Genomic DNA, 18,422 nt, shown 5'->3' with positions numbered 1-18,422 from the left:
CACAGGCCGTGCTGGAGCCTGCGGGCCCAGAGCAGCCCCACACGAGAGGCAGAGAGGAGCTGCAGCCTTTGGGATAAATGCACGTCGGAGCAGCCCGTGCAGAGCTGTGTGTGTGTGAGGGACCCCACGGACGTGCAGGGACGACGGGTGCGGAGCCCACCTGCCCTGAGGGGGGACAAACGGCAGAAGCCATCAGGAATAGACCGACTGAAACCCCCACTCCCTGCCCCCTTGGCCGTTCAGGGAAGGAGGAGGTAAAAAGCCCGGCATCAGGGCTCTGAGCCCAGAAAGAAGGGAGAAGGTGTTCTTAAAGGGCTGGTCGGAGTCTTCATCGTTGTACCACTGTGTGCTGTTTTATTTTGGGGTTTTATGGTTACACTTTAGTTGGTGTTGCATTACATTATCTTCTATTTTCTTCCCCAAGCCGAGTAGCCTGCTCTGTTTTGTCCTGGACCTGAAGCGGCAATTAAGCTCTCCCTGCCCTTTAGCAATCTTCAGGACTTTAGTCCTCGAGGCCGATCGCGGTCTTTTGTTCCTTGCTGGATCTAAACCACGACAGCCAAGTGAAGAGATTAATATCTTTTCCTTAGCCTAAGGAGGCATTTAACCAATCACTATGATATCGAGACATTTTACAGTAGTTAGGAAGCAACCAGGGGAAAGGGCAAATTCAACGATGGACATTCCACGCGTGCTTTGGATGGCAAGTGTAGCTCTTACTGTTTGACACGTATCAGAACCTTGACAAGTGGACCTAAGGCCGCAGCACAATTGGAGGAGATATCGTCTGTGTCCCCCAGCGCTGCAAAACAAAGAAGTGCCTGCTTCTCGGCATCCCCGTGGAGAGAAGTTGTTTGGCGACTGCGGCCCCGTCAGCGGCCGCTGCTGGAGGAGCCCGGGCCGCAGCACGGCAGCATCATCGTGCCGGGAAGGCGGGCGCTGCTGAGCCTCAAGCCGAGGTGTGAGGGAGGGGGGCCCTGGGCCCCGTGGGCCCCCCAGCGCTTGTCCCCGAGCGCTGCAGCTGAGCCGTGGGGCGGCAGCGCCGTGGGGCACAGCCTGACGCGCAGGTTCCCGCAGAAGAAGCGCATCCCTCCCGCCAGCCCGGCCCTCAGCCGGCTCCGGGAGCTGCCGCCGCAGGAGCCCTCCCCACAGCCCAGCGCCACGAGCAGGGGCAGCGGCCCGACGTGGAGCCTCCCGGCCCCTGCCCCGACCCCCCCATCCCTTCCCGAGGAGCAGCCTCCCGGAGAGCTGCCGCGTCCCCCCTCTCTGCACAAACCCAACCCGAACGCGAGCCGTTTGCCGCGGGCCGGCGGCAAATCGAGGCGCTTGTGCGGCGTGGAACGGCAGCCGCTCGGGCTCGGCTCTGGGCTCTGCCATGCAGATGTCGGGCAGCCCGGCGCCGGCCTGGGCCGAGCAGAAGCGATGGGGGCAGCGCAGGCGGAACGCGCCCCAGCTCCCCGGCTGCCGCTCGGCTCAGCGATTGTCCCCGGCGGCGGGCGGGGAGCAGAGCCCGGGGCTGGGGCGGCCTCGCTGCCCCCCTGCGCCCCGCCGGCCAGGCTGCGGGGAAGGAAAGGCGGCTGTTTGCAGGAGGGGCTGCGCGTCCGTTCACGGCGATGGGCAGCGGGGAGAGGCTGCAGCACGGACAGGGGCAGAAGCAAGTGCATCTACACAGACGGGATGCAGCTGGGACGGCGGGGGAGGCGCGGGCTGGGAGGCTGAGCCGGGGCTGCCGGGCGAAAGGGGGAGTTTTGGGGCGCGTCTGCTCAGCGATCACTGAATCTCTCTCAGCTGCGCCCTGGCTTCTTGAGTCTGGGCTCAGCAGACCACCTGCTCAGCTGGAGGTGTTTGGCCTAGAGAGGAGGCACAGGAGAGACATCATCAGTCTCTAGAGCTACCTGAAAGGAGGTTGTGGACAGCTGCAGGTCGGTCTCTTCTCCAAAGTCACAAGTGAGAGCAAAGGAGGAAACTGCCTGAGGTTGCAGAAAGGCAGGGTTTAGGCTGGAGCTGAGGAAGACATTTTCCCCGAGAGGGTTGTTGGACACTGTCCCAGGCTGCCCAGGGAGGTGAGAGAGTCCCAGCCCTGGAGATATTGCAAAGCCATGCAGCTGAGGTGCTGAGGGAGCTGGTGCACTGGTGGCTGTGCAGTGTGTGGACAGTGGTTGGCCTGGAGGATCTTAAAGAGCTCTTACAGCCAAACAGATCCTCTCATTCCATCATTCTCAAAGACAAGGCACAGAGAGGCAAGAGTTGGCTACAGCATTTTTTTATTGAAGTACAGGAAAAGATCCACTGGAGAGAGACAGGGAAGGCAGAGACATTCCCTTTGTCTCCACAGCTCTCAGGAGAGGGGTTCCCTCAGGCTTCTGCCCCGTGGCAGCCGTTGCAGAGCCAGGCCAGTGCCCGGTGGGATGCTGGTGGAGGGGCACAGCGGGGCAGGAGGAGAGGAGTGGCCATGGGGAGAGGGGCAGGTTAGGAGGAGGGAGAGCAGGCGAGAGGCCGAGGTGTGTGAGGGTCCTTGGGCTGGGTCTAGCAGGGCCCGCAGGTGTCCCAGAGCTTCTTGCTGTAGCGGGGCACGGCGCAAGGGCTGCAGGCGGGAGCAGCGTAGGCTCTGCCAAAGGTGCAGAGGCCCCCCGAGCCCAGCGTGGCCCCGGCGCCGTAGAGGCCCCCCAGCCCCAGGGAGCCCCCAAAGGCGGGTGCTCCGGAGGAGCCCACCACGGCTTGCTGCGGGAAGGAGCTGAGGATGGGGCCGGGGAAGGTGACGACGACGGGGGGCGGCTGGATGAAGGCCGTGGAGTCGGGGCACTGCCGGGCGCACAGCTCGTTGCAGCTCTCAGCGATGGGCTGGGGCACGGCCACGCTGGCCTTTGGTGGGCACAGCTCGGAGCAAGACATCTTGGCACGGGCTGGCACGGGCTCTGCAAGAGGACAGAGACTGAGAGAGAGCAGCAGAGGGGAGCACCCGAGGCAGAGGGGCCTGGGCTGGAAATGGGCAGCAGGAGGAGAAGCGCTCGCAGCCTTACCCTGTTCCCAGAGGAGAAGGCACCAGAGCAGGGCTTGGCAGAGCCTGGCACAGGCAGAGCTCTTATAGCAGCCCCAGCATTGCTCAGCCTGGCCTGGGCCAATCTGCAGAGACGGCACTCCCTCCCTCCTGCCAGGCAGGACAGTCCAGGGCTGTTTGTCTCCTGCCCCTCCCTATGGCAGCATCCCCTGGCCACACCAGCTTCTCCCCCTGCCCAGCCTGTGCTACTGCTGTCTCAGCTAAAGGGCAGCAGCAGCTCTAGGCTGGGGGCAGTGCCCAGGAGCTGAGGGCTATGCTGTTCCCCATCCTTGCTGAGTGTTTGGGCTGTGCCCTGGGAAGACAGCTCTGCCCTGTGCCTGCAGCCAGGCTGTGCAGGGAGGATGAGCCTGCGCCCAGTGCCCAAAGGGCCAACCCAGCCATGGCTGCTTGAGCTTGTGCCTTCAGACAGAGCTCCAGCTGCCCAGCACCCTGGCTGTGTTGGCCCTTTGGGCACTGGGCGTAGGCTCATCCTCCCTGCAGAGCCTGGCGCAGACAGCAGGTTACGAGATTTTTCCCTTTCCCTACAGGAAATCTTGACTTAATGTCATGAACCAGGTCTTAGCTAGAAGACAAGCAGCAGGCTGCTGCCTGACTCCCCTCAACTACCCATGGCACTGACATGCTGCCTAGGGGAAGTGGCAGCATTTGAAGCTAAAAAAAACCCACTAGAAGGAAAATTCATCCTAGCTGCAAAAGCAGGGAGAAGGGTGTTTCTCTTGGCTCCTGACATTTAATATGCAGAAATAACAAGGCTGAAACAGAGATGCAGATCCCTTGAGGACCCTGAAACCTGTTAAGAGGCATCCCAAAGGAGCTCCAAGGCTGAGTCCCCTCTCAAGAATTCCTCAGTGTCATGGAGATTCAAACCTCTCCTCATGTTCCTTTGGGCACAGAACACATTTCACATGGGACAGAAAAACTCTTACAATGTGTGCTGGTTTCCTCCCTCTTTGATCCAGGGTTAGATTCACTCAACTGTAACCCTGTGGTTGTACAAGTAACAGCCAAGTCCAATACGTAGAAAGCAAAAGGTGGTTGGATCCTTCAAGCTAGCAGAGTACAGGCCTCCCTACAGCTCAAACGTGGCCTTGAGGAGAGTAGAAAGCTGGTGAAAAATACCCATTCTGCTGAAGCTGCCGAGGGGGCCCCTGTGCACTAGAACTGGAAGAAGGTCCTGACCTGGATAATGACACAGGAAAGAACTGTTGCATTTGCTTCCTTACGACTCTGCAAGGTACAGACAGCCTGCACTGAGTCTTACTAGGCACCTTCCAATCTCAGCACACAGCCTTTACACAGGTATCCCACGTAAGTGCTGGGAAACCAAGCAGCTAAACAGAAGGTGAAGACAATCAAACATCAGTAACTACTCACCAGATATCCACCTTCTCAGAGACAGGCTCGTTGCGTATCACCTCAGGGGCCATCCAAGCCACAGTTCCAGCAAAGGACATTTTGGTACTTTTATCACTCAGTTCTTTAGATGTACCAAAATCTGAAATCTTTACTGCATCTGTGTGTGTAACTAAAACACTGGAGGGGGAGGAAAAAACAAAACAAACCACAAACAAATCAGCATTTTGCAATCTGTCTTGTACCACAACAACTGGGAGTAAATCCCTTCTTAATCAACAGCAACAGTTGATGAGGCCACGCTCTTCACAACTGCAGTACAAGAAAACACATCATCCATTTTCACCAGTGAAAGTATTCCCTCTCTTTGGAGTGGTTGTGTTTTGTGCCTCTAACTGCTACAAGTCAAAAAAAATCCATCCTGATAGAATTGCAAATTAACAAGTCACTGGAGATTCACCATATCTGGGGATTTTAGTAGAGCTGAACCTCAAACTGCACTGTAAACCATCTGAAAGTATTATCTTAACACACTGCCACAGTCATGTTAGAGGCTAAAGGAGTGATAAACCTCTAGGGAATAAGAACATAAACATCTCTAGGGAATAAGAACATAAGGAGCCAGATAATTCTAAGTCAGAAAGCAACAGAGGAAGATGTATTCCAGAAAACCAGAGGAATAACAAAAGAACAAATGAGAAAGGAAAATGAAAACAGCAACAGAATATCCCACTTTCAAAAAGGGCCAGACACCATAAAATCATTAAAAATATTTCCTGACAGCTATTTATCATGTAAGACATTGGTAAAATTTCCAGTCCTGTTAAACTGCAGCACAGGAGGGGGTTGGCAATAGGTTTCATTAGTTTCATTCTCATTTGAGCCAACACAGAAAAAAGCAACAGGGCTTTGGACTTGACCTTTAAACTATATCTCCAGAAAAGAAAAGGACAACCACAACTAGGTTGTATGTAGCTAGAGACTCACTTTGGTGACTTGAGGTCTCGATGGATGATTTTGTGAAGGTGCAGATAATTCATCCCACTTGCAATCCCCGTGGACCAATCCACGAGCAGCCGCGGGGTGACTTTCCGCCCTGCTCTCAGGACTTCGTAGAGCTGCCCGTGTGCACAGTACTCCATGATAATGCAGTAGCACGGGGCTTGAGTGCAAACTCCTCTGTCAAAGAGAACACATAGCTAGTGAGGGTCAGTACAGGAAAAGTCCCAGAGCATCTCTCAAAGGTGGCAACAGAGGGGCACGAGTACCACCTATTTGCCTTGGTGAAGCTCTAACAGCTTTCCTTCCTGCATAAGAAGGGGAATTTTTCCTGCATACTTTGAACAGGAGGAACCAGGCTTGTGACAGGGGTAGGTTTCCTTCAGCTTCCACACCTGCAGATTTGTAGAGTTCACAGCAGGTATCTTGGGGGAGAAGAGTGTCCACAGCTTTGTTTTCCCAACAACTTGTGAGGGAGAACGGCCACTCATTTTGTTCTATAGAAAGCTTAGTCCCAGGATTTTAAAATACATAAACAAGTGGCTTCTCCCTAGCTAAAAGGCACATTTCTAACAGCCCAAACACTCAGCAAGGATGGGGAACAGCATGGCCCTCAGCTCCTGGGCACTGCCCCCAGCCTAGAGCTGCTGCTGCCCTTTAGCTGAGACAGCAGCAGCACAGGCTGGGCAGGGGGAGAAGCTGGTGTGGCCAGGGGATGCTGTCACAGGGAGGGGCAGGAGACAAACAGCCCTGGACTGTCCTGCCTGGCAGGAGGGAGGGAGTGCCGTCTCTGCAGATTGGCCCAGGCCAGGCTGAGCAATGCTGGGGCTGCTATAAGAGCTCTGCCTGTGCCAGGCTCTGCCAAGCCCTGCTCTGGTGCCTTCTCCTCTGGGAACAGGGTAAGGCTGCGAGCGCTTCTCCTGCTGCTGCCCATTTCCAGCCCGGGCCCCTCTGCCTCGGGTGCTCCGCTCTGCTGCTCTCTCTCAGTCTCTGTCCTCTTGCAGAGCCCGTGCCAGCCCGTGCCAAGATGTCTTGCTCCGAGCTGTGCCCACCAAAGGCCAGCGTGGCCGTGCCCCAGCCCATCGCTGAGAGCTGCAACGAGCTGTGCGCCCGGCAGTGCCCCGACTCCACGGCCTTCATCCAGCCGCCCCCCGTCGTCGTCACCTTCCCCGGCCCCATCCTCAGCTCCTTCCCGCAGCAAGCCGTGGTGGGCTCCTCCGGAGCACCCGCCTTTGGGGGCTCCCTGGGGCTGGGGGGCCTCTACGGCGCCGGGGCCACGCTGGGCTCGGGGGGCCTCTGCACCTTTGGCAGAGCCTACGCTGCTCCCGCCTGCAGCCCTTGCGCCGTGCCCCGCTACAGCAAGAAGCTCTGGGACACCTGCGGGCCCTGCTAGACCCAGCCCAAGGACCCTCACACACCTCTGCCTCTCGCCTGCTCTCCCTCCTCCTCTCCTGCCCCTCTCCCCATGGCCACTCCTCTCCTCCTGCTCCGCTGTGCCCCTCCACCAGCATCCCACCGGGCACTGGCCTGGCTCTGCAACGGCTGCCACGGGGCAGAAGCCTGAGGGAACCCCTCTCCTGAGAGCTGTGGGGACAAAGGGAATGTCTCTGCCTTCCCTGTCTTTCTGCACTGGATCTTTTCCTGTACTGCAATAAAACCAACTGCAGCCAACTCTTGCCTCTCTGCTTTGTCTTTTAGCACCATGGAATGAGAGGATCTTTTTAGCTGGAAACGTTCTTTAAGAACATTTATTCCAACTCCTCCCCTCACCCTGCCAAGCCCACCGCTAACCCATGGCCCTCAGCACCTCAGCTCCACAATGATTCCAGGACTGGGGCTTCTCTCAGCTCCCTGGGCAGCCTGGGACTGGGCTCCCTCACCTCAACACTCAAAGAGTTTTATCTTGGGTTTAAATGGAACATTTCTTGTTCCAGCTTCTTTCCATCACCCCGTGTCCTGTCACTGAATACAACAGAAAAAGTGCTGCCCCAACCTCCTGACACCCAACAGTCATTAATGAGATTCCCCCTACAGTCTCCTCTTTTCTAGACTAAACAGCCCAAGGTCCCACGGAAAGCAGCTTTCATGGCTGGGACTACCTGACCCCAACCAATGCATCAATCTACAAAAGATTTGGCAATCCTCCCTAAAAATATTACTTGAAAAGGTGGAGAAGCCCAGGAGAGGCAACACACCCTCAGAAGAAATCCTCCAGCCAAGGGGCAAGAGGAGCAACGAGAGCCCTGCTCACACCATCTTCCCAGCTCGTCTCCTGCAGCCCGGGAAGGAGACTCCCCCCGGTGCTGAGCCCTCTCCCCCAACCTGTGGGCAGATCCCAGCACAGCTCGTGAGGCACAACGCTGGCCCCAGCTGGGCTCTGGCCAACAGCAAGGCACAGAATCGAGTGTGAGGCCTGTGGCCAGTGGGGTTCCACAGGGGTGGGATCTGGGGCCATCCCTGCGACAGCTGCGTCACCTCCTGAGAGCCCTTCCGTGTTGTACCTGTCCTTAGTTTGTGAACAACGCTGATTCTTGATGTAAGTTTTAATATGAGTTGAATTTCCAGGCCGCCGAGGTCATTGTGCCACATGTTGCACCCCGTGACTACAGTTACTTGTCCTGGGACTGGTTATTTGGAAGAAGAGACCGAGTCCCTCCTGGCCACGACCTCCAAACCTCGCAAACGTTCTTTCACGTCTCTCAGCCATGCACACCAGTTTAAAAGTTTCTGGGTGTGTTTCCCCAGTGCTACAGGCTTGGGGAGGAGTGGCTGCCAGGCAGAGAGAGACCCGGGAGTGCTGGTTGAACACGAGGCAGCAGCGTGCCCAGGTGGGCAAGAAGGCCAAGGGCACCCTGGCCTGGATCAGGAACAGTGTTGTCAGCAGGAGCAGGGAGCTGATCATTGCCCTGCTTTGGTGAGGCTGCACCTCCAATACAGCGTCCAGGTCTGGGCCCCTCTCTACAAGGACACTGAGGTGCTGGAGAGGTTCCTGAGGCTACTGCCAAGCTAGGAAAGGATTTGGAGCACGTCTAAGCTGAGGAAGGGCTGAGGGATCTGGGGCTGTTGAGCCTGGAGAAAAGAAGGCTCAGGGGAAACCTTCTCACTCTCTACAGCTACCTGAAAGGAAGCTGCAGCGAGGTGGGGGTCGGTCTGTTCTGCCCAGTGACAGGCAACAGAAGCAGAGGAAATGGCCTCAAGTGTCACCAGGGGCGGTTCAGGCTGGATGTGAGGAGGAATGTCTTTGCTGCCAGGGCTGTCAGGCATTGGAAGGGGCTGCCCAGGGAGCTGCTGGAGTCACCGTCCCTGGAGGGGTCTCAGAGCCCGGTGGGTGATGCACTGAGGGCAATGGGCTGCTGGGTGATTGGGCTGGGACAGAGGCTTAAAGGGCTCCATGGGCTTAAAGGGCTCTTCGAGCTGGAACCATTCTATGACTCTATGACTCTTGAACATCAAATGCAGTGGGGTGCAGCAGAGGAGGGGGAGCGCAGGGGGCCGTTGCCAATGGAGAGGGAGAACTGTGGACAGTGCTGATGTCACAAAGAGGGGTGTTCCAGAAGCTTACTTAGCCAGGGCCTGGGCTGTGTCAGAGCACTTGAGCTGAGCTGCCCTGGCGAGAGCTCGACTCCTTCCCTTGCTCCTTGGTTCCCGCTTCCTTCCAACTATTTCTCGTTGGCTGTCCGCTTCTCCTCAACTTCCATCCTCTTCCAAAGGTAAGGATGACCTGTCTTTCAGGACAGGGAGAAATATGTAGATAGGGATGACAATAGAGGCTGCTCTGCACCGCTCCATCTCTAGGCTGAGCTCCTAGACCTCTCTGTGCTGGCCAGGGCTATGGGTACTGTTGCTACGTGTGAATTCTGATTGGCCCCACAACGAGGCCTTGGGAGGAAAAAAGAAGACTTTGGGCCCAAAGACGAGGGTTTGGGGACAGAGACGATAGAGCAGAGACGTGACTGAAAGGAGCAGCTGGAAACTGCTCATAGAAATAGCTCACGGTATTGCTGTTGCCTTCCCTGGGAGTATTTGACCATGCTTTCTGGTTCTCCTGCCAGAGGCTGCTGAGGCCGTGGGCCATGGCTCTGCACTTCAGCAGCGTGATCCCCTACGCCCTGCCCGGAGTGCTGGCACTGCTGGGCTGCTGGTGGCTCTATCGCTACCGAAAACAGCAGGCCAGAGCTGGAGAGGAAGCGGCACAGCAGAAAAGGACGGAGAAGGAATCCCGGCCCTGGCCAGACGCCTGTGACCCCGCTGCTGCTGCCGTCCGTTCGCTTCCCCAGAGCACAGCGGGTGCCGGCAGTGCCGCAGCGAGCCCCAGCCAGGCCTCAGGCTCGGGCGTGGAGCCGGAGCAGCGGCCGTCAGCGGCGCCGGCCCCGACAGCGGCGCGTGTGGGAGCCGGGCAGGAGCCGGGCGGTGCCCAGAGCGCTGCCGCGCTGCCGCCGTCCCCGCAGGCAGAGCCCCGGGCCACGAGCGGGGCCGTTGCCGGCCGTGCCACACGCGGCCCCTTCCCCGCCGCCGCTCCCGGCCGCGCCGCAGCCCGTCGGGCGCAGCGCCGTGTGCGCAGCGAGGCAGCGCTGCCGGGTGCCGCGCGGGACGTGCCCGCTGGGCTCCGCCCGGCTGCCGCCGCCCCGGCTGATGCCCCTCCGGAGGCGGCCGGCGCCGCTGCCCCTGAGCGGGGGCTGCCGGAGGCGGCGGCGGCCGCGGAGCACACGGCTGCCGGCAGGGATGCTGCGGGGCTGCCGGCGGCGGCCAGCGACGCGGATGCCGCGGCAGGTAAGGGCTGGGCCGGCGCTCCTGCAGAAATGTCCGGAGCGGCCGTGTAAGCCGGCTCCAGAACGTGTTCACATCAATGCTCTCGCGTGCGGCTGCAGCACAAGGTGCACGCTGAGCTCTCCTGTGCAGCTACATGTGCAGCTCTGCCTGTCTTGCAGGTTCCGACATGGGCAGCACGGACTTGCTGGAGCCTGGCAGTCCTGTCAAGGAGACGGTGACTGGCCAGGACTGTGCCCTAAAGAGAAAGCCCAGGCGGTCCGTCGTTGTCTGGGAAATACAGGTGCCAAAGGTAAGCAGTCGCTGGCCTGCTCGTGTTTGATTTTGGTAGAGTTTTGAGGGGAAAAGTGAGGTTTTGGTGGAAAAAAGTTGGGTTTTGATAGAGTTTTGAGGTTTTGGTGCAGTCTTGAGGGAATAACTGGAGTGTTGAGGGCAAAGGTGGGATTTTGGTGGAGTTTTGAGGGAGAATGTTGGGTTTTGAGGGAAAAAAGTTGGGTTTTGGTGGAGTCTTGAGGGAAAATGTTGGAAAACTCTGGTAGAGTTTTGAGGTAAAAGTGAGGTTTTGGTGGAGTCTTGAGGGAAAAAATGGAGTTCTGAGGGCAAAAGTGGGTGTTTGGTGGAGGCTTGAGGGCAAAAGTAGAGTTCTGAGGGCAAAAGTGAGCACTTGGTTGAGGTTTGAGACGGTGACTGGCCAGGACTGTGCCCTAAAGAGAAAGCCCAGGCGGTCCGTCGTTGTCTGGGAAATACAGGTGCCAAAGGTAAGCGGTCGCTGGCCTGCTCGTGCCTCCTGCGCTGCCCTCCACAGCCCGTTCTGGGGAGCTGCCGTGCCTGTGTCTTTAGAGAGCTGCCTCTGGGCTGAGAGAGGGAGAGAGATGTGTTTTTAGGACTGTGTTCAGAGCTGCTTCCCTGCTTTGTGGATGTAAATGCCCCGTGGCTGCCCTGCACAGCATTGCTGGGGCCGTTGTGCTCCTCAGCAGAGCCGAGGGCTGGCAGCCGGTCCCGTGAGACGGCAGCTCCCGGCAGCATCAGCGTCTGCCTGGAGTGGTGGGTGCTGTGAGCCCAGCCCCAGGCGTAACAGCCCTCTTCATGGACCATTGCAACAGGCTCAGGAAGGAGCCTTTCTTCAGGCAGCTCCCTTGTTGTTGTACTGGGTTATCCACAGGGACTGGAGCCCAACCCTTCTGCTCTGGGATCTGCTCCCTGGCAGGAAGTGGTGGCACGTGCCCGTGGGACAGGAGCTGTGACAGGGCTTGCCCAGACACCTCTTCATCACCCTGCACAGCTGCCCAGGGACTCTGTAGCCTGATGTGCGTGGCAGCCTGGCAGTCTCTGCTGTGAATTTGCCTGCTGCCTTTGTGGTCTCAGGAGCTGCCACTTAGTCTGTCCCATTGGAACGAAACAAAGTGCTGTTTAAAGAACCCAGCCCGGCAGGGGTGGGAGGCTGGGCGAGGATGGGACTTGGCTTGACTGTAGGGAGACAGAAAGCGTTGCCAAGCCTGGTTTTCCCCCATCGTGTCTTAGATTTCTAAGAGAGATGCAGATGGATCTATCCGGATGAGCTCTGGGAACTGGGAAAGTGGGTGAAACAAGCCAGAGAGAAGAGTGTTGCTTGGTGACCGCTTCTCTCCCTGACACGTGCTTTGTTGTTCCTTCCCTCAAGGCAATAGTTACACGTTTCATCGGCAAACAAGGACAGTTTATTAAATCCTTGAGGAGAGAGTCTGGGGCCAAAGTTTGTGTGTGGGAGCTGCCTCATCTCCGTGACTCCGAAGTCTGTCACATCGAAGGTAAGAGGAACGAACGGCTCTTGGCTCAGGGCCTGCTGTGCAGCCCGGGGGCCTTCACTGGACGGGCAAGGCATTGGAATGGATTCAGTGGCTCTGCTGGGCCTGTGCTGTCACCAAAGGGTTCTGCTCAGTGCCGTTCCAGCGGCGCAGGAGGCTTCTGGCAGCTGGATTGCTTCCCGTGGCAGGGCTGGAGGTGTCCTCAGCCTACCTGTGCTGCAGATTTGGAGTGGCATTTTTGTCTTGCAGGCCTCCCACACCAAGTGGAAAGAGTGCTGAGCCTGATTCACCAGAGTTTCAAGCGGCTGCGTCTCACCAACATCTACCCTCAGTGTCCAGCTGCACCAACGACCCTTCCTTCCGTCCTTGAGACTCCCTGGGTAAGGCTCAGCCGGCCTCTGTGCTGATGTCAGGGTGGAAGGCTGGTGTCAGCTCTGTCCATGCTGTGTGTTGCTCTAGTGGGCTGTATCCATGGGGCTGCTCCACAGCTGCTCTCAAACCACTTTGCTTGTGTGTGTCTCCCTGAGCTCCAGCTCATGCAGCGGGTACAGAGGAGATTTCTCTACCTGTCCTTCCACTCCCGTTTCCATTCTGCCAGAGTTAAGAAATGTCACTGAGGCTGCAAGAGACCTTGAAGGTTGTGTCCTGGTTGTGGCTGGGATAGCGTTCATTTTGTCCCTAGTAGCTGCCAGAGGGCTGTGTTTCGGACTAATGCTGAGGCAAATGCTGGGAACAGAGGGAAGTTTTAGTGCAAGTGAGGCCCCTGTGACGGTCTTTGCAGGGACTGTCCGAGATTTACCTTGATGTTTGGAAGCCCTGTGGGCAGGGAATCCTTGCAAGTTGTGCTCCATTGATGGTGCAGCAGGAGCAGAGCTCTGCAGAAGGTCTGACTCTGCTCCCTGGTCTCTCGGGGCACTAAGTCTGAGGTGCTGCGTGCCAACAGCCTCTTTGTGTACAAGGTGGGCCCCAGCCCGCGTCTGATTTGTTTGGAACGGCATGGAGTGGCAGCGAGCAGCTTTCTGCCCCGATCCAAGCAGCCTTGGGGAGTGAAAGAGCAGAGGGGCAGGCTGTGGGCAGCCGTGGCTGCAGGCGGCAGGAGGCGCTGGTGGAACAGGGAGTTGCTGTGAATGAAGCTGGTGCTGCAGGGAACACTCCTGAGAATGTCTTTCCTCCCCATGGCAGCTGTTCCTGCCGGATGGAGCCCCAGTGGCGGTGGTCGTGGTGAACCAAGTTGACGCGGGGCACATGTTTCTGCAGCAGCACGTGTCCCCCACTTTCTGTGCCCTGCAGAGGCTCCACCAGCAGATGTTTGCCTGCTACTCTGAACCCGACACTCCAACCCTGCGCTCTCCAGTGGAAGGCAAGTAACTGTTTCAGAGAAGAAAAGAACTGTTTCTGGGGCAGCACTGCAGCCCCTGCCCTGTTCCCCAGCCAAATCAGCTCCACACAAAGCCATCACACCTGATGTTTTGCAGTTGGGATGATGTGCGTGGCTCCGGCCCAGAACGGGGCATGGCTGCGGGCTCAAGTGATCGGCTGCTTCCCAGAGACGCGTGAAGCGGAGCTCAGATACGTGGATTACGGAGGATACAAGAGAGTGAAGATTGACACCCCGCGACAAATCAGGTCTGTAGCTCCTCTTTGCTGGCCCGTGGCCAGATCCTCACCAGAGGCATTGTATGGTTGGAATTGCTTGTGAGATTGCCACAGCTGAGGTGGGGAATGGTAGCAAGGTTGGTCTGGGCAGCGGGTGTGGGCTCCTGGGGAGCAGAGCGAGCTCTTGCAAGGCTTTTCTTGAAGGGAAGGGGAGAGGAAGTTGCAGCTTCAGCTGCTTCCCTGTGCAAGCTGAGCAAAAGGAGGCCTTGAGGAGGCCCCAAAGCGCAGATCATTGATGAGATGACAGTTGAGATGCTGTATGCCCCAGCCCACTTGGCTGGGAGAGCTGTTGGATGAGGGTTCCCTTCCACAAGCCCGTTAAATGCTTGGTTGTGCCCCAAAGGCGGGAGGGAAGCAGCCTGCGTTCCAGGGGTGGGTTTTGCCTGGAGCCCAGTGCATGTGGGCCTGCTGATGAGACAAGCCCTTGCTGCTGCCCAGATGGCTGGGAGAAGACTCTTGCGTTTTGTTTTGGAGTGTTGTCAGTTGGAAACTGAGTTCCTGCTAGGGCAGCTGCCTTAGCAATGTCACCTTCCAGAGGACAGGGGCAGCTTAAAGCCAGCTTGTGTTTCTGAGTGATCCTTTTTTTTCTTTAAGGTCTGACTTCTTATCGCCACCTTTCCAAGCAGCAGAAGTTTTCCTGGACAACGTGGTGCCACTTCCAGGTAATGGAGCTCTGGAGGGAGTCTGGAAGGATGTCAGCCAGGGCCTAGAAATGCTTTCTGGGGTTTGGAGGCTTTTTTGTGTTGGTTTTTTGGGTTTTTTTCCTAACGGTGTTAGAGGTGCAGGGGGTAGGGGCCCTGCCAAGAGTGTAGGTGGATGGAGGGGTTTAAGCTGCTTCCAGCAGAAGCCAGTGTTTTGCACGCTGCCTGAGGCAGTGCCTTCTGGCCTTTGAAGCCTGTGAATAACTGCCTGGCTTTCCTCCTGCTCTTTCTTGCCACAGGCCAGGACGGCTTTTCCCCTGAGGCTGATGCTGCTGTCAGAGAGATGACCAGAGGTGCAGTGCTGCTGGCAAAGGTACAGGAGAGTTGTCTGCAGGAGTCTTGTTGCTGGAGGAGCTGACTGCTGCTCTTCTCCTCCCTGCCCCTCATACACCGTGTGTGTGTGTGTATGTGTGCATCCTGCGTGGCTCAGACCAGAACTGCCCCATGCTGATGTTTCCCTGTGTTTCAGGTCACCAATTACGACCCTGCCACGGGGCTGCCGCTGATTCAGCTGTGGAACTTGGCGGGAGACAAGGTGCGTGTGTGGACAGAGCCAGTGCTGCAGCTCTGCCAGCGTCCAGGATGATGTGCACTTTTCCTTGTTCATGAGGCACTTGCTGATGTTTCCTGCTGCTGTTTTGATGTGCTTTGTTCTCACCTCCCTGCAGGCGCTGTCGGTAAACAGAATGCTGGTGGAAAGAGGATTTGCTCAGTGGCTGGACTCCTAGCACTGTCCCAGATGGCTCCACAAGCCTCTGCAGAGGAAGGCCTGAGGAAAACGTGCTGCCAAGCCCAACTGTAGTTTATCTTTTTCTGCATTTGGCAACTCTGTAAATGTATTAAAATACCCCACAACTCTAATATTGTCCAAGAAAAACCCTGGAAGCCAAGGGAACGTGACGGAATCCTTTTCAGCCCTAAACGTCCTGTGTAGGGAGGACTGGTTTGGGTGCATCTGGGCAGCAGGAACAGCCACAGCAGCCCAGATAAACTGCCCAGAGCCCATTTATTGTCGTTACCTCACGACGTGGGGGGTCTGCGGAGCAGCCCCTGGGCAGAGGCAGCGAGCGAGGACATGGCCCCGTGGCGCTGGGTCCTGCAGCAGCAGAGCAGTGGGAAGTTCTTGTTTCATGACAGCTCGTGTTAGGTTTGTTTTCAGTCTGGGTAGGTGTCTACATGGAGGGAATTAGTGCAGATGTTCTCTCCAGATTCCCCAACACAATGTTCCTCTGACTCCACCAGCGTTACCTTCCTGCTAATGACATTCTGAGGCCCTTCCCTAAACCAAACCAACAGCACTTCCTGGGAAGCAGCATTTTGTGCTTCAGAGTATTGAGCATCATTCTCTGGCTGGTCTCTCAGTGCTTCTCTTCTGTTGCAATAAGGCAGCTTCATCAAGATAACCAGTGAATCCAGCTGCTCTTCCACAAATCTGCTGTTGGAGTATCTCCGGTTGTGATGGGCACCTCTGACATTGCTTTAATTAACCCTGGTGTGCCTGTGAGTCACCTTGGAGGGCCAGGGCATCTTCACGAGCTCTCAAGCCTTGGGGCCGCCTCTGTCCTTGTGAGGACACTGCGTGCAGAGGCACTCTGTGACCTCCAACCGTCTGGAGCCAACAGTCACCTCGGTTGCACCCTGTGCCAGAGGTTGCTGGGCAGGCAGGGACAAGGTCTGATCTTCATCGGTCTCCTTTGGATTCACACCAAGCTCAAAGTGGAGCTGGGTATTTTCCTTGGAAAACTGAAAAAAGCCCCCCAGCCCAATCCAGGAGGCGTCTCCTGAGCATTGCAGCACAGGATGTCCTGCACAGATGTGAGTCGGGGTTACGTACTGCTGTGCTCTTCCTAATTTCTATCACACAGACACTGCCCTGGTTACTCAAAGATGGGTAAGTGGTGAGAAGGTGCAGTTCCTGTTTTTTCACTCATGTTTCAGTTACTGGTGATGAGAGGCCAGGCCCTCAGTTGAGGGTGGTACCTGAGAGCAGACACAGCAACTCTGGCAGAGGAGACCAATGCTCCTGACAGAGCCTCTCACCTCCAGCCTTTGCAGACAGTCCGTGTTTAGCCCAGGGCAGAAGCCCCCCAGGGGACCTGATACGTGGAGCTGGATGAGGTTCCCCTGCTGGATGCTGCAGAGAAGGCACAAACCCCTGGGGACCTGTGCCAGTCTGCCTGGGGGAAACTCCTTCCTGACCCCAGAACTTCCATTGGCTGTTCCCTGAGCTGCCTCTGCAGAGCTCCCGTGGAGGAGAGTGGTTGGGGTCGGCAGCCTGGGGCTGGTTGCAGTGGGCAGAAAATAGAGGGGGGGGTCCCCAAAATGAGAAGGGGCTTGAAATGGGTGGGGGGGACATCCCAAAATGAGGGGAAGGGGCTCAAAATGGGGGGGGAGAGCAGCTAAAAATAGAGGAAGGGGGTTAATTATGGGGGGTCACCCCAAAAAAGGGGGTTAAAAGGGGGGGAGGGGTAGAAAATGAGGGAGGAGGCCCTAAAAATGATGAAAAGAGGGCTAAAATGAGAGGAGGGAGGGGCAAAAATGGCAGGAAAAGGCCTAAAACTGAGGGGGGAGGCACCCAAAATGGGGTCATGGGGGGACCCCCAGATTTGGGGAGGGGGTTGTGGACCCTGCATCAGGTTTTGGGGTGTTGCTGACCCCTCCACCCTTATTTTATTATTCCCTCAGGAGCTGTCACGGGAGGTCACGTGACCAAAGATCCAGTTTTGGGGCTGTTTGTGGGGATTTGGGGTGTTTCCAACCCCCCCTCCCCGCAAAATAAAGCTGCTTTAGCCCCTCCCAGATCCCTGTGTGGCGTTGTGATGTCATCAGAGCATCATTGTGACGTCATCAGAGGGGGGAGGGGCAATGGGCGCCGTCTCCCGCCAAAAAATGGCCGCCCAGGCCTCAAAACAGCCCTCAGAAACCATCCAAAACCCCGGTTTTCCCCTCAAAAGTCCACCAGAACCCCACTTTTTCCTTCAGAACTCCACCAAAACCCCACTTTTCCCCTTCACAACTCCACCCGAACCCCACTTTTCCCCTCAGAACTCCACCAAAACCTAACTTTTTCCCTCAAAGGCCCCACTTTTCCCCTCAGCTGCCCATGAAAACCCCACTTTTCCTCTCAAAACTCCACTCAGAACACACTTTCTCCCTCAAACCTCCACCAAAACTGCACCTTCCCCTCTCAAAACTTCACCAGAACTTCACTTTTTCCCTTAGATGACCTCAAAAAGTTGAGTTTTGAGGGAAAACGGCTGGATATTGTGGAGATTTGAGGGCAAAAGTGGAGTTTTGAGGGAGAAAGTTGGGTTTTGAGGGAAAAAAGTTGGGTTTTGGTGGAGTCTTGAGGGAAAATGCTGCATTGTGGTAGAGTTTTGAGGTAAAAGTGAGGTTTTGGTGCAGTTTTGAGGGAAAATGTTGGGTTTTCGTAGAGTTTTGAGGAAAAAGTGAGGTTTTGGTGGAGTTTTGAGGGAGAACGTTGGGTTTTGAGGGAAAAAAGTTGGGTTTTGGTGCAGTTTTGAGGGAAAATGTTGGGTTTTCGTAGAGTTTTGAGGTAAAAGTGAGGTTTTGGTGGAGTCTTGAGGGAAAAAATGAAGTTCTGAGGGAAAAAGTAGGGTTTTGATGGAATTTTGAGGGCAAAAGTGGAGTTTTGAGGGAGAAAGTTGGGTTTTGAGGGAAAAAAGTTGGGGTTTGGTGGACTCTTGGGGGAAAATGTTGGATTTTGGTAGAGTTTTGAGGTAAAAGTGAGGTTTTGGTGGAGTCTTGAGGGAAAATGCTGGGTTTTCGTAGACTTTTAAGGAAAAAGTGAGGTTTTGGTGGAGTTTTGAAGGGAAAAGTGGAGTTTTGAGGGAGAAAGTTGGGTTTTGAGGGAAAAAAGTTGGGGTTTGGAGGAGTCTTGAGGGAAAATGCTGGGTTTAGGTAGAGTTTTGAGGAAAAAGTGAGGTTTTGGGGGGAGAAGTGGGGGTTGATGGGCTAAGGAGGGGAAAGTGGAGCTTTGGTGGAGTTCTGAGGTAAACAAGGGGGTTTTGTCAGACTTGTGAGGGGAAAAGTGGAGTTTGGAGGAAAAAGGAGTAGTTTTGTTGGAGTTTTGAAGGGAAAAGT

General features: G+C 56.3%; 3 protein-coding genes across 3 annotated transcripts; 2 read left to right on the top strand and 1 right to left on the bottom strand.

The window, feature by feature from the left end:
* Window positions 1–2,479: 2,479 nt before the first annotated feature.
* LOC133627082 (scale keratin-like) lies at window positions 2,480–2,926 on the bottom strand. Its single transcript, XM_062010216.1, has one exon. It carries the CDS (start codon window positions 2,890–2,892, stop codon window positions 2,527–2,529), a length of 366 nt encoding a protein of 121 aa, XP_061866200.1. The 5' UTR covers window positions 2,893–2,926; the 3' UTR covers window positions 2,480–2,526.
* Window positions 2,927–6,403: 3,477 nt separating this feature from the next.
* Window positions 6,404–6,803, top strand: LOC133627054 (scale keratin-like). Its single transcript, XM_062010083.1, has one exon. It carries the CDS (start codon window positions 6,438–6,440, stop codon window positions 6,801–6,803), a length of 366 nt encoding a protein of 121 aa, XP_061866067.1. The 5' UTR covers window positions 6,404–6,437.
* A 3,893-nt stretch (window positions 6,804–10,696) lies between these two features.
* Window positions 10,697–15,150, top strand: LOC133627124 (A-kinase anchor protein 1, mitochondrial-like). The gene is made up of 10 exons (XM_062010323.1): window positions 10,697–10,725; window positions 10,851–10,935; window positions 11,838–11,964; window positions 12,211–12,341; window positions 13,144–13,321; window positions 13,437–13,587; window positions 14,212–14,279; window positions 14,558–14,631; window positions 14,788–14,853; window positions 14,987–15,150. The coding sequence occupies exons 1-10, from the start codon at window positions 10,697–10,699 to the stop codon at window positions 15,044–15,046; spliced, it is 969 nt and encodes a 322-aa protein (XP_061866307.1). The 3' UTR covers window positions 15,047–15,150.
* The last annotated feature ends 3,272 nt before the right edge of the window (window positions 15,151–18,422 follow it).

Source organism: Colius striatus, chromosome 17, assembly GCF_028858725.1.
Source record: "Colius striatus isolate bColStr4 chromosome 17, bColStr4.1.hap1, whole genome shotgun sequence".
In the NCBI taxonomy this organism is placed as follows: Eukaryota; Metazoa; Chordata; class Aves; order Coliiformes; family Coliidae; genus Colius; species Colius striatus.
The sequence above is the reverse complement of the archived record's forward strand: the minus strand, read 5'-3'. Positions and strand labels throughout refer to the sequence as shown.

Coding starts and splice junctions, on each gene's coding strand:
- LOC133627124 (XM_062010323.1), top strand. CDS start 10,697: ATGTTGGAAAACTCTGGTAGAGTTTTGAG. Junction 14,280..14,557: donor CAACGTGGTGCCACTTCCAG/GTAATGGAGCTC, acceptor TTCTTGCCACAG/GCCAGGACGGCTTTTCCCCT. Junction 14,632..14,787: donor GTGCAGTGCTGCTGGCAAAG/GTACAGGAGAGT, acceptor CCTGTGTTTCAG/GTCACCAATTACGACCCTGC.
- LOC133627054 (XM_062010083.1), top strand. CDS start 6,438: ATGTCTTGCTCCGAGCTGTGCCCACCAAAGGCCAGCGTGGCCGTGCCC.
- LOC133627082 (XM_062010216.1), bottom strand. CDS start 2,892: ATGTCTTGCTCCGAGCTGTGCCCACCAAAGGCCAGCGTGGCCGTGCCC.